Genomic DNA, 12,059 nt, shown 5'->3' on the forward strand with positions numbered 1-12,059 from the left:
CCATGTAACGAGAAGAAACTCAGCTAACTGATCTTTTAAAAAAAAATTCCCAAAAAAAACCCACAATGCACTCAGCCTCTGAATTAGCCACGAGCGAAAAAATGTAACCTATCACTGCACCTAAACTCACAATAACTCCCTTATTACTTATCCTAGATGCACAGCCAACCCCTCGATTAGCATCTCCTGGAGACACAGAATCTGGGGGTGCCCACCTCAACACTCAGTGATAAACATTTGCGACGCTATAAACGAAAGCGTACATCAAAACATGTGGCGCTAGGTAGCTAAAAACGCTAACATGGCTTACCTTGGTCAAAACTGGTCTTTAATGGCATTAAAACGATAAAAAAACGATGCTGCAGTTAATCCATAGGTTAATCCAATGTATCTGTGCCCTCTTTGAAATGATTTCTGATAATCCATAAGCAATAAAACTGCTTTTTCGTTTCCAAATGTCAGAGCGAGAGATCGCTTCACTCTGGTGCAAACCTGCATGCGGGAACCCCCTCCCCCTTCGATTCTATTGGCTCTAACGGTCAGAAAGAGGTGTCAACCATCAAAATCGACCAAGGGGGGCCAGAGATATGAAAAAAAAAACATTTTCACCCAAATCACCTCAGAGGTGGTTTTGGCTAAACCTCTCTAAAAAGGTCAAATGTCACTTGTTTTGCATCAATCTTGATACAGGGTACTTATTATATGTTGTACTTTTAGTCTACTAACCCATCATCCAAGGGTAGTTTTCACTATAAGTAAAAAAGAATTTTTGGACGGACACTATAATTTACAGTTTTTTACTATGTAAAATCTGAATTGTCTTTAAAATAAAAACATCTATATTGATTCTGACACTTCTACATCCAACTCACAGATGTAACCTTGCTTTGATAAAATAAATTATTCATATAACCCTTTTAGAAGTTAAGTTGTAGTCATTTGTTTTGGGCATGTCATTTTGGAGCCTGAAACATGAAAAACAGGCTAGGTGCTTAACAGGTTAAAGAGTTCTCGCTGTGGTTTCTCCGATGCAGACTCCTTCTGGATGAATCCTCAGATAGTGATCAAGTTGGAGGAGGAGGACGACGACCCGGATGATGGAGAAGTGGGCTGCAGTTTTGTCGTCGGTCTGATCCAGAAGAACCGCAGGAAGCTCCGGAAACAAGGAGAGGACATGCACACCGTCGGGTTTGCCATCTATGATGTGAGAACTGATCGCTTCATGATCAGATCAATAAATAAGCATCTAAAGGATTCAGAGATGTATCCACAGATCCCGGTCCTAACGTACCCTTGCCTTGTTTTCTGTTTTGCTCCAGCTTCCCAAACAGGTGAGCTCTGGACCCAAACATCTCCTCTGGTTTAATGTGAAAGAAAGAATCTCACGGTCGGGAGCCGCATTCTGGATCATCTGCAATTTGATTGGGACCGCCTGAGAATACGAAGTTACAATAGTCCAGACTAGAAGTGACGACCACCACAAAGTGTTGAGATGTTTGTAGTGTTACGTAGAAAAGTCCAGATGACTGACTGCTGTGCTGCAGGCAGGATTAATGCCATAAAGAGTAAATACATCTGTAGATCAATTGTTCCAGGGGTTTTTATGTGGGTAACATTTAAGAGGTCTTCTGTTCGAAAATAACTCTTTAAAACCTGATGAAGGACTAGAGAGATGATGAGCAGGAAGTGTCGGTTAGGACCTGATATATGAAATTAGAGGTGATGAAAGGTTTTAAAGACGATGCTCATTGGCTGTTCCATCTGCCCCCCCCAGTTCTACGGACAGAGGGAGGTCCACCTGGACAAGAACTTCTTCCTGACCCACGCCCAGACCGCCAAGTCCGAGACTTTCACCAACCAGCGGGAGGTCAGCACCCGCTTCAAGCTGCCGCCAGGGGAGTACCTGATCGTCCCGTCCACCTTCGAACCGCACCTCAACGGAGACTTCTGCGTCCGGGTGTTTTCCGAGAAGCAGGCTGAGACCCTGTAAGACCCCAGATGCCCCATGGTGTCTGTTAGAGACCCACATCCATGTCCATTAGAGACCCCCATGGTGTCTGTTAGAGACCCCCATGGTGTCCGTTAGAGACCCCCATGGTGTCCGTTAGAGACCCCCATGGTGTCCGTTAGAGACCCCCATGGTGTCCGTTAGAGACCCCCATGGTGTCTGTTACCATAACCCCTAATCCTGTCTTCTGTCTGCAGACCCTGTGACGACCCGGTGAGCGCTGAACTCGAAGATGTGAGTCTACAGTTTTGTGTCTTATCTCAGTTTTTTATATAAAATATTTGATTTCAGGCTCGATTGAGCTGTTATTATTAATAATAATAACAATAATTCATTCTATTTAGAGGCGTCTTTCAAAGCACCCAAGGACACCTTACAAATCCTAAAATATTCTAAGGAAAGACAAGGTTTAAGACAGTACAAAAGGACCGTAACAGGGAACATGTAGCCCTACAGTGTGTCGGCTGATCTGAACAGGGGGGTTTTGAGGAGGGACTTGAATGTGGTGATTGGTTATTGCTGCAGATCTTTTGTTATTTGTATAAGTCAGGGTCTAGAAAGCCTAACTTTATAAAAAAATCTATATCAGAGGGACTGCTGTCAATATTAAGAGCAGAGCAGGGTGAACCCAAATCCAGGATGTAAGAATGTTCAAGAGAAAAAGCCTTTAATGGCAGGAAATGAGCAGAGCAGGGCAAAACTAAACAATAGGACAATGAACACTTCCGTTCCACACATGACGGACAAGGAAAGAGGAAACCAGAACTGAAATACATGGAGGACCAATCACAGCACATAGCTGGTGAGGAAAAACAGAAAGGCATCAGGTGAACACAATCAGGTGATCCATCAGGAGGGGGAAACACATAGTGAGGAAGTACAAACAGATACGACAGAGGGAACACCTCTGAAATAACCCTGGACCAGGACTGAGGAACCTTTGGGTTAGAGGAGAGAAATATTTCATTCAATAAGGTTTTTAGTGATAACAACTTTGGAAACAGTGTTTTCTATATAAGTGACACAGAACTTGTTGATTTATTTGTTGTTGTATATTACTGTGTTTATAAAGTTTGTATGTCTAGTACTGTGTTAATAAAGTTTGTATGTCTAGTACTGTGTTAATAAAGTTTGTATGTCTAGTACTGTGTTAATAAAGTTTGTATGTCTAGTACTGTGTAAATAACGTTTATTGTTGCCGTGGGGATTGTGTGCAGGAGACAGTGTTGGATGAGGAAGTGGATTCAGGATTCAGAGGCCTCTTCACCAAACTCGCTGGGGACGTAAGTATGACATCACTTCCTGTGTGGTGGGAACATGGACATATGCTACATGCTAACAGCTAACAGCATGTTACATGTATGAAATGTATGAAAATATAGATTAAACATCAGTCTCAAAGTAAATAAAAACTCTTCCAGGACATGGAGATCTCTGCGGTGGAACTGAGGACCATCATGAACAAGATCGTCTCCAAACGTGAGCGTCAACTTCCTGTCACCTGATCACCATTATCTTCAACTTCCTGTCACCTGATCACCATTATCTTTAACTTCCTGTCACCTGATCACCATTATCTTCAACTTCCTGTCACTTGATCACCATTATCTTTAACTTCCTGTCACTTGATCACCATTATCTTCAACTTCCTGTCACCTGATCACCATTATCTTCAACTTCCTGTCACCTGATCACCATTATCTTCAACTTCCTGTCACCTGATCACCATTATCTTCAACTTCCTGTCACTTGATCCCCATTATCTTCAACTTCCTGTCACCTGATCACCATTATCTTCAACTTCCTGTCACTTGATCCCCATTATCTTCAACTTCCTGTCACCTGATCACCATTATCTTCAACTTCCTGTCACCTGATCACCATTATCTTCAACTTCCTGTCACTTGATCACCATTATCTTCAACTTCCTGTCACTTGATCCCCATTATCTTCAACTTCCTGTCACCTGATCACCATTATCTTCAACTTCCTGTCACTTGATCACCATTATCTTCAACTTCCTGTCACCTGATCACCATTATCTTCAACTTCCTGTCACTTGATCACCATTATCTTCAACTTCCTGTCACCTGATCACTATTATCTTCAACTTCCTTTCACCTGATCACCATTATCTTTAACTTCCTGTCACCTGATCACCATTATCTTCAACTTCCTGTCACTTGATCACCATTATCTTCAACTTCCTGTCACTTGATCCCCATTATCTTCAACTTCCTGTCACCTGATCACCATTATCTTCAACTTCCTGTCACTTGATCACCATTATCTTCAACTTCCTGTCACCTGATCACCATTATCTTCAACTTCCTGTCACCTGATCACCATTATCTTTAACTTCCTGTCACCTGATCACCATTATCTTCAACTTCCTGTCACTTGATCACCATTATCTTTAACTTCCTGTCACTTGGTCACCATTATCTTCAACTTCCTGTCACCTGATCACCATTATCTCTAACTTCCTGTCACTTGATCACCATTATCTTCAACTTCCTGTCACCTGATCACCATTATCTTCAACTTCCTGTCACCTGATCACCATTATCTTCAACTTCCTGCCACCTGATCACCATTATCTCTAACTTCCTGTCGCCTGATCTCCATTCTCTAACTTCCTGTCGCCTGATCTCTATTCTCTAACTTCCTGTCGCCTGATCTCCATTCTCTAACTTCCTGTCGCCTGATCTCCATTCTCTAACGTCCTGTCGCCTGATCTCCATTCTCTAACTTCCTGTCGCCTGATCTCCATTCTCTAACTTCCTGTCGCCTGATCTCCATTCTCTAACTTCCTGTCGCCTGATCTCCATTCTCTAACTTCTTGTCGCCTGATCTCCATTCTCTAACTTCCTGTCGCCTGATCTCCATTCTCTAACTTCCTGTCACCTGATCACACCATTATCTCTAACTTCCTGTCGCCTGATCTCCATTCTCTAACTTCCTGTCGCCTGATCTCCATTCTCTAACTTCCTGTCGCCTGATCTCCATTCTCTAACTTCCTGTCGCCTGATCTCCATTCTCTAACTGCCTGTCGCCTGATCTCCATTCTCTAACTTCCTGTCGCCTGATCTCCATTCTCTAACTTCCTGTCGCCTGATCTCCATTCTCTAACTTCCTGTCGCCTGATCTCCATTCTCTAACTTCCTGTCGCCTGATCTCCATTCTCTAACTTCCTGTCGCCTGATCTCCAGTTCTCTAACTTCCTGTCGCCTGATCTCCATTCTCTAACTTCCTGTCGCCTGATCTCCATTCTCTAAACTTCCCTGTCGCCTGATCTCCATTCTCTAACTTCCTGTCGCCTGATCTCCATTCTCTAACTTCCTGTCGCCTGATCTCCATTCTCTAACTTCCTGTCGCCTGATCTCCATTCTCTAACTTCCTGTCGCCTGATCTCCATTCTCTAACTTCCTGTCGCCTGATCTCCATTCTCTAACTTCCTGTCGCCTGATCTCCCTTCTCTAACTTCCTGTCGCCTGATCTCCATTCTCTAACTTCCTGTCGCCTGATCTCCATTCTCTAACTTCCTGTCTGTTGTCCACAGGGACGGACATAAAGACAGACGGCTTCAGCATGGAGACGTCCAGGATCATGGTGAACCTGATGGACGTATCCTTTAAACCATAAAGACACTCACCCCCGGTGTCATATTCATATTAACATTATTAATAATATTATTACTACTAATAATACTATTAATAACTTGTAGCTTTATCTTTGTAAAATACTGTCACTGCAAAAATACTGGTACATAAGGTTTAGGCCAGATTGCCCCCTGTCATGTATAAAGCTGTTGAAGGTCCTGAACCTCTGACAGGACAGCGGCAACGGGAGGCTGGGCCTCGGAGAGTTCGCCACCCTGTGGAAGAAGGTGCAGAGATACCTGGTAAGACCTGTACACACAGGTACCTGAACTCACCTGCACACTGTCTATAGACCTGTACACACAGGTACCTGAACTCACCTGCACACTGTCTATAGACCTGTACACACAGGTACCTGAACTCACCTGCACACTGTCTGTAGACCTGTACACACAGGTACCTGAACTCACCTGCACACTGTCTGTAGACCTGTACACACAGGTACCTGAACTCACCTGTACACTGTCTGTAGACCTGTACACACAGGTACCTGAACTCACCTGCACACTGTCTGTAGACCTGTACACACAGGTACCTGAACTCACCTGCACACTGTCTGTAGACCTGTACACACAGGTACCTGAACTCACCTGCACACTGTCTGTAGACCTGTACACACAGGTACCTGAACTCACCTGCACACTGTCTGTAGACCTGTACACACAGGTACCTGAACTCACCTGCACACTGTCTATAGACCTGTACACACAGGTACCTGAACTCACCTGCACACTGTCTATAGACCTGTACACACAGGTACCTGAACTCACCTGCACACTGTCTGTAGACCTGTACACACAGGTACCTGAACTCACCTGCACACTGTCTATAGACCTGTACACACAGGTAACTGAACTCACCTGCACACTGTCTGTAGACCTGTACACACAGGTACCTGAACTCACCTGCACACTGTCTATAGACCTGTACACACAGGTACCTGAACTCACCTGCACACTGTCTGTAGACCTTTATTATCTGAGAAGGTTCTTAATGTTCTGCAGACGATCTACAAGCAGAACGACATGGATAACTCGGGGACGATGAGCACTCCTGAGATGAGGGTCGCATTCAAAGATGCAGGTGAGGTTCCTCCTACTCCTCTTCTTCCTCCTCCTCCTCCTCCTCCTCCTCCTCAGTTATCCTCAGATGATATGTATCCCTGCATCAGATGAGGGTGTGGGTTCAGTAATAGTGTAGTGGAGTAAAAATACCAGGTTAACCTCTGAATTGTAGTGGAGTAGAATTACAAAGTAACAATGAGCTGTCATGTGGGTATATATTAATGCTGCCCATTATGGACACAAGCCATTTTCACCCATTTATTAATTATATGTTTTAAATTTGATAACTCCAATGTGTTTCATATCCCCTAAACCTCCAGGGATGTACACAGTTTAATACTGGCAACTTCTAATTGTGGGAAAAACGTCTTTTAAAACTACAATTCCCAGTAGAGACGTGCCATAGAACATGTTGCGAAACACAATAGCCAGCATGTGTAGTTCTGGGGGAGGGGGGGGGGGGCTGGACCCGTTCGAGTCCAGTTTTGGATAGTCTGCCGTGGGTTTCATTCCATTTCAAAGAGTTGTCTGACGCTCGGCGTAACCTTAGCACACTGCCACTCCAACATCCAATCACAGAGCTTGAAGATTAATCACAGGGTTTGTCAAGCAACAGGGCTGTAGTCCCAAACGATAGCTGAGGATTATGGGTAGTGTAGTGTCTTCGGCCATCCTAAACTCCGAAATGTTTTTTGGATTTCATATCGCATAAACACCATATCCCAACGAGCATTGCGGCTAAAACATCCAATCACTGAGCTTCAAGCTGAGGATCTTGGGTAATCAGTTCAGTGGGTGTGTGGTGTGTATCGCAATGATGCTCGAAATGTCCCTTGTAGGCCTACGTCTGTTTCCGGTGACTTTATTTTGAAATTCAGTTCCTGACGGACGACCAAAAAGCCAGAGATTATAGAATTAAACAAAATAAATAAAAACAAGGATAATTGTGTGTTATTGTTGAGTAAATAACAGTGTGTTATTTAGAAAAGAATAACAATTAGAAGGAAAAAAAGATTTGAAAAATACAGATTTCAGTATTCCGAGGCTCATATTTATTTCCTCGCGGACCGGCAAAGAAAGTCCGACATTATACGATTTAAAATAAAAACAATAATCGTGGCTTGATATTGAGTAAGAACATGTTTTTATGAACCAACACAGCTTCTGGTCTTCCAAGACCCGACCGGTCAAAAACAACGTGTTGCAGGCACGAAATATAACTACCAATAGAAATACATTGCTTTTAAGAATCGGTTCTGTGTGACACGAAAAAAGGGGAAAATCGTGTTGGTGAACACGAATACAATAGATTAAATGTCGTGATTATATACACGAAAGGCCGTGAGACTGGGTTGGAGTGTTGTGTGCAACTTTGCACCAAGATGAGTCTCAGAGGTTAGTCTCGGGGGTTAGTGGCTGAAGTGTTAGCATGACGAAGTTGATAATGATGAAGCTCTCTCTCCAGGTTTCACCCTCAACAACACCATCTACCAGCTGCTGGTGGCCCGCTACTCCGACCCCGACATGACCATCGACTTCGACAACTTTGTGGGCTGCCTGATGAGGCTGGAGATGATGTTCAGTGAGTCTTACGCTAACAGAGTTAGGGGAAGCTAACAGAGGGAGCTACCAGGGAAGCTAACAGAGAGAGCTAACAGAGGAATGCTAACGTGAGGGAGCTAACAGAAGAGAGCTAACAGGGAAGCTAACATAGGAAGCTAACAGGGGAAGCTAACAGAAGGGAGCTACAGAGGGAGCTAACAGGGGAAGCTACAGGGGAAGCTAACAGAAGGAGCTAACAGAGGGAGGTAACAGGGGAAGCTAACAGGGAACGAAGAGGGGAAAACTAAACAGGGGAAGCTAACGGAGGGAGCTAACAGAGGGAGCTAACAGGGGAAGCTAACAGGTGAAGCTAACAGAGGGAGCTAACAGAGGGAGCTAACAGGGGAAGCTTACGGAGGGAGCTAACAGAGGGAGCTAACAGGGGAAGCTAACAGGGGAAGCTAACAGGGGAAGCTAACAGAGGGAGCTACAGGGGAAGCTTACAGAGGGAGCTAACAGAGGGAGCTAACAGGGGAAGCTAACAGGGGAAGCTAACAGAGGGAGCTAACAGGTGAAGCTAACAGAGGGAGCTAACAGGGGAAGCTTACAGAGGGAGCTAACAGAGGGAGCTAACAGAGGGAGCTAACAGAGGGAGCTAACAGGGGAAGCTAACAGGGGAAGCTAACAGAGGGAGCTAACAGGTGAAGCTAACAGAGGGAGCTAACAGGGGAAGCTTACAGAGGGAGCTAACAGAGGGAGCTAACAGGGGAAGCTAACAGGGGAAGCTAACAGAGGGAGCTAACAGGGGGAGCTAACAGGGGAAGCTAACAGGGGAAGCTAACAGGGGAAGCTAACAGGGGAAGCTAACAGAGGAGCTAACAGGTGAAGCTAACAGAGGGAGCTAACAGGGGAAGCTTACAGAGGGAGCTAACAGAGGGAGCTAACAGAGGGAGCTAACAGAGGGAGCTAACAGGGGAAGCTAACAGGGGAAGCTAACAGAGGGAGCTAACAGGTGAAGCTAACAGAGGGAGCTAACAGGGGAAGCTTACAGAGGGAGCTAACAGAGGGGAGCTAACAGGGGAAGCTAACAGGGGAAGCTAACAGAGGGAGCTAACAGGGGAAGCTAACAGAGGGAGCTAACAGGGGAAGCTAACAGAGGGAGCTAACAGAGGGAGCTAACAGGGGAAGCTAACAGGGGAAGCTAACAGAGGGAGCTAACAGAGGGAGCTAACAGAGGGAGCTAACAGGGGAAGCTAACAGGGGAAGCTAAGAGGGGAAGCTAACAGGGGAAGCTTACAGAGGGAGCTTACAGAGGGAGCTAACAGAGGGAGCTAACAGGGGAAGCTAACAGGGGAAGCTAACAGAGGGAGCTAACAGAGGGAGGTAACAGGGGAAGCTAACAGGGGAAGCTAACAGAGGGAGCTAACAGGGGAAGCTTACAGAGGGCGCTAACAGAGGGAGCTAACAGGGGAAGCTAACAGGGGAAGCTAACAGAGGGAGCTAACATGGGAAGCTAACTGTTCAGGTGTCTCTCCGAGGCTGCGTCTCATGTCTCTTTTTCGTCATTTCCTCGGTCCACGCTCCCACTGGAAGTTGATTTTTGTTCACCATCTTAATGAGCGTTCCATGGCGCTTATTTGTGCCGGAGGACCGATAAGTGATGACCGAGGAGCGTTTGTTTCTGAAGCTTTTTGTGAATAGTTTCTTTACACCCCTGTTGGTCACTAACTGACTAGTCAGTTAGTGACCAACAGGGGTGTAAAGTAACTAAGTACATTTACTAAGGTACTGTACTTAAGTACTATTTTGAGATACTTGTACATTACTTTAGTATTTTAAATGAGTTTAAATTATTAAATATGAACACAAACTGACGGTGAAGATAAGACTAGCTGACGTTGGTTTTCCTCCTCAGAGATCTTCAAGAAGCTCGATCCTCACGAGAGCGGATCCATCGAGCTCGACTTCAACGCGGTGAGGAAGTAACCCTTTAATAACCTTTTTAAGTTAAAACACACATTCAGAGTCTCAAGAACCAAGATACGACCCATTGCATTATTATATAATGGAAAAGATCGTCAGTTATGCTGACTAACTGGAATAATGCATGTTTTCGTCATGTGCTTGTCTGATGCATGTCTAGTTATCTTTCTTATCAATGTAATCCATTACATAACTAGTTACAAAATAAGTAATCTGAGTATCACAACATAAAAGTAATCTGATTACTTCCCGTTCCTTTTGACCTCAGTATCAATTGCAACGCAAATACAAAGCAGAAAATAAATAACATAAGACTTTTACTGAAGTGTAACATCAGATGTTTCATATCAGAAATGTAGAAACAGTAATAGATGACCAATGCTGTTTAAGTTTAACACAATACTTGCTAAAAAGAAATGTGTTTAAAATAAAGTATAAACCATAAAGAAAAAATGTATTCAGTACCTATAACATCTTTATTCCAACAACTCAGTATCCTGCTGGTAATGTAGCAGTAGTCTTAATTACTTATTTTATGCAGTCACCTGATCAGTAATCCATTATTCCCCAAGTAGCATGTCTGATGTGTGACCTCACTTCCTGTCTCTTCCTGCAGTGGATCAACTTTTCCATGATCTGATCTGGAGCGTCCTGCAGTTCTCATCCCAGATATAACATGATTACATGTAATATAACATGATTAAATGTAATGTAACATTATTACATATAATGTAACATGACACATATAATGTAACATGACACATATAATGTTTCTCTTCCTGTCACTACCTGACTGACTCTGAGTAACTCAAATAAAGTCTCTCACAAACCTTTAACAGCTGTCATCATTTATCAGCGGTGAACATTTACTCAATAATAATAAGCTTTATTTAGACAGCACTCTTCTTGCAACAGGTACAGAAACACATGAAACAACATGGATAACACACAAAGCACAACATGGATAACACATGATTACAACATGGATAACACACAAAGCACAACATGGATAACACACAAAGCACAACATGGATAACACACAAAGCACAACATGGATAACACATGATTACAACATGGATAACAAACAAAGCACAAACATGGACACATGATTACAACATGGATAACACACAAAGCACAACATGGATACCACACAAAGCACAACATGGATACCACATGATTACAACATGGATAACACACAAAGCACAACATGGATAACACACAAAGCACAACATGGATACCACACAAAGCACAACATGGATAACACACAAAGCACAACATGGATAACACACAAAGCACAACATGGATAACACACAAAGCACAACATGGATAACACCCAAAGCACAACATGGATAACACACAAAGCACAACATGGATAACACACAAAGCACAACATGGATAACACACAAAGCACAACATGGATAACACATGATTACAACATGGATAACACACAAAGCACAACATGGATAACACACAAAGCACAACATGGATAACACACAAAGCACAACATGGATAACACATGATTACAACATGGATAACACACAAAGCACAACATGGATAACACACAAAGCACAACATGGATAACACATGATTACAACATGGATAACACACAAAGCACAACATGGATAACACACAAGCACAAATGGATAACACATGATTACAACATGGATAACACACAAAGCACAACATGGATAACACAAAGCACAACATGGATAACACATGATTACAACATGGATACCACACAAAGCACAACATGGATAACACACAAAGCACAACATGGATAACACACAAAGCACAACATGG

The 12,059-nt window shown here is 43.6% G+C and overlaps 1 protein-coding gene across 1 annotated transcript in view; it reads left to right on the forward strand.

The window, feature by feature from the left end:
• LOC117499313 (calpain-2 catalytic subunit-like) overlaps positions 1 to 11,095 on the forward strand; it is a 30,114-nt gene extending 19,019 nt beyond the window's left edge. Inside the window, exons 10-21 of the mRNA XM_034151650.1 lie at positions 1,035 to 1,204; positions 1,320 to 1,331; positions 1,775 to 1,986; positions 2,206 to 2,242; positions 3,226 to 3,291; positions 3,430 to 3,487; positions 5,571 to 5,635; positions 5,844 to 5,912; positions 6,675 to 6,753; positions 8,200 to 8,316; positions 10,192 to 10,250; positions 10,876 to 11,095. Coding sequence (XP_034007541.1) covers positions 1,035 to 1,204; positions 1,320 to 1,331; positions 1,775 to 1,986; positions 2,206 to 2,242; positions 3,226 to 3,291; positions 3,430 to 3,487; positions 5,571 to 5,635; positions 5,844 to 5,912; positions 6,675 to 6,753; positions 8,200 to 8,316; positions 10,192 to 10,250; positions 10,876 to 10,899 — 968 coding nt within the window. The 3' untranslated portion in view covers positions 10,900 to 11,095. The remainder of the gene's footprint in view (positions 1 to 1,034; positions 1,205 to 1,319; positions 1,332 to 1,774; positions 1,987 to 2,205; positions 2,243 to 3,225; positions 3,292 to 3,429; positions 3,488 to 5,570; positions 5,636 to 5,843; positions 5,913 to 6,674; positions 6,754 to 8,199; positions 8,317 to 10,191; positions 10,251 to 10,875) is intronic.
• The last annotated feature ends 964 nt before the right edge of the window (positions 11,096 to 12,059 follow it).

This window comes from Trematomus bernacchii, unplaced genomic scaffold (genome assembly GCF_902827165.1).
Source record: "Trematomus bernacchii unplaced genomic scaffold, fTreBer1.1, whole genome shotgun sequence".
Classification (NCBI taxonomy): Eukaryota; Metazoa; Chordata; class Actinopteri; order Perciformes; family Nototheniidae; genus Trematomus; species Trematomus bernacchii.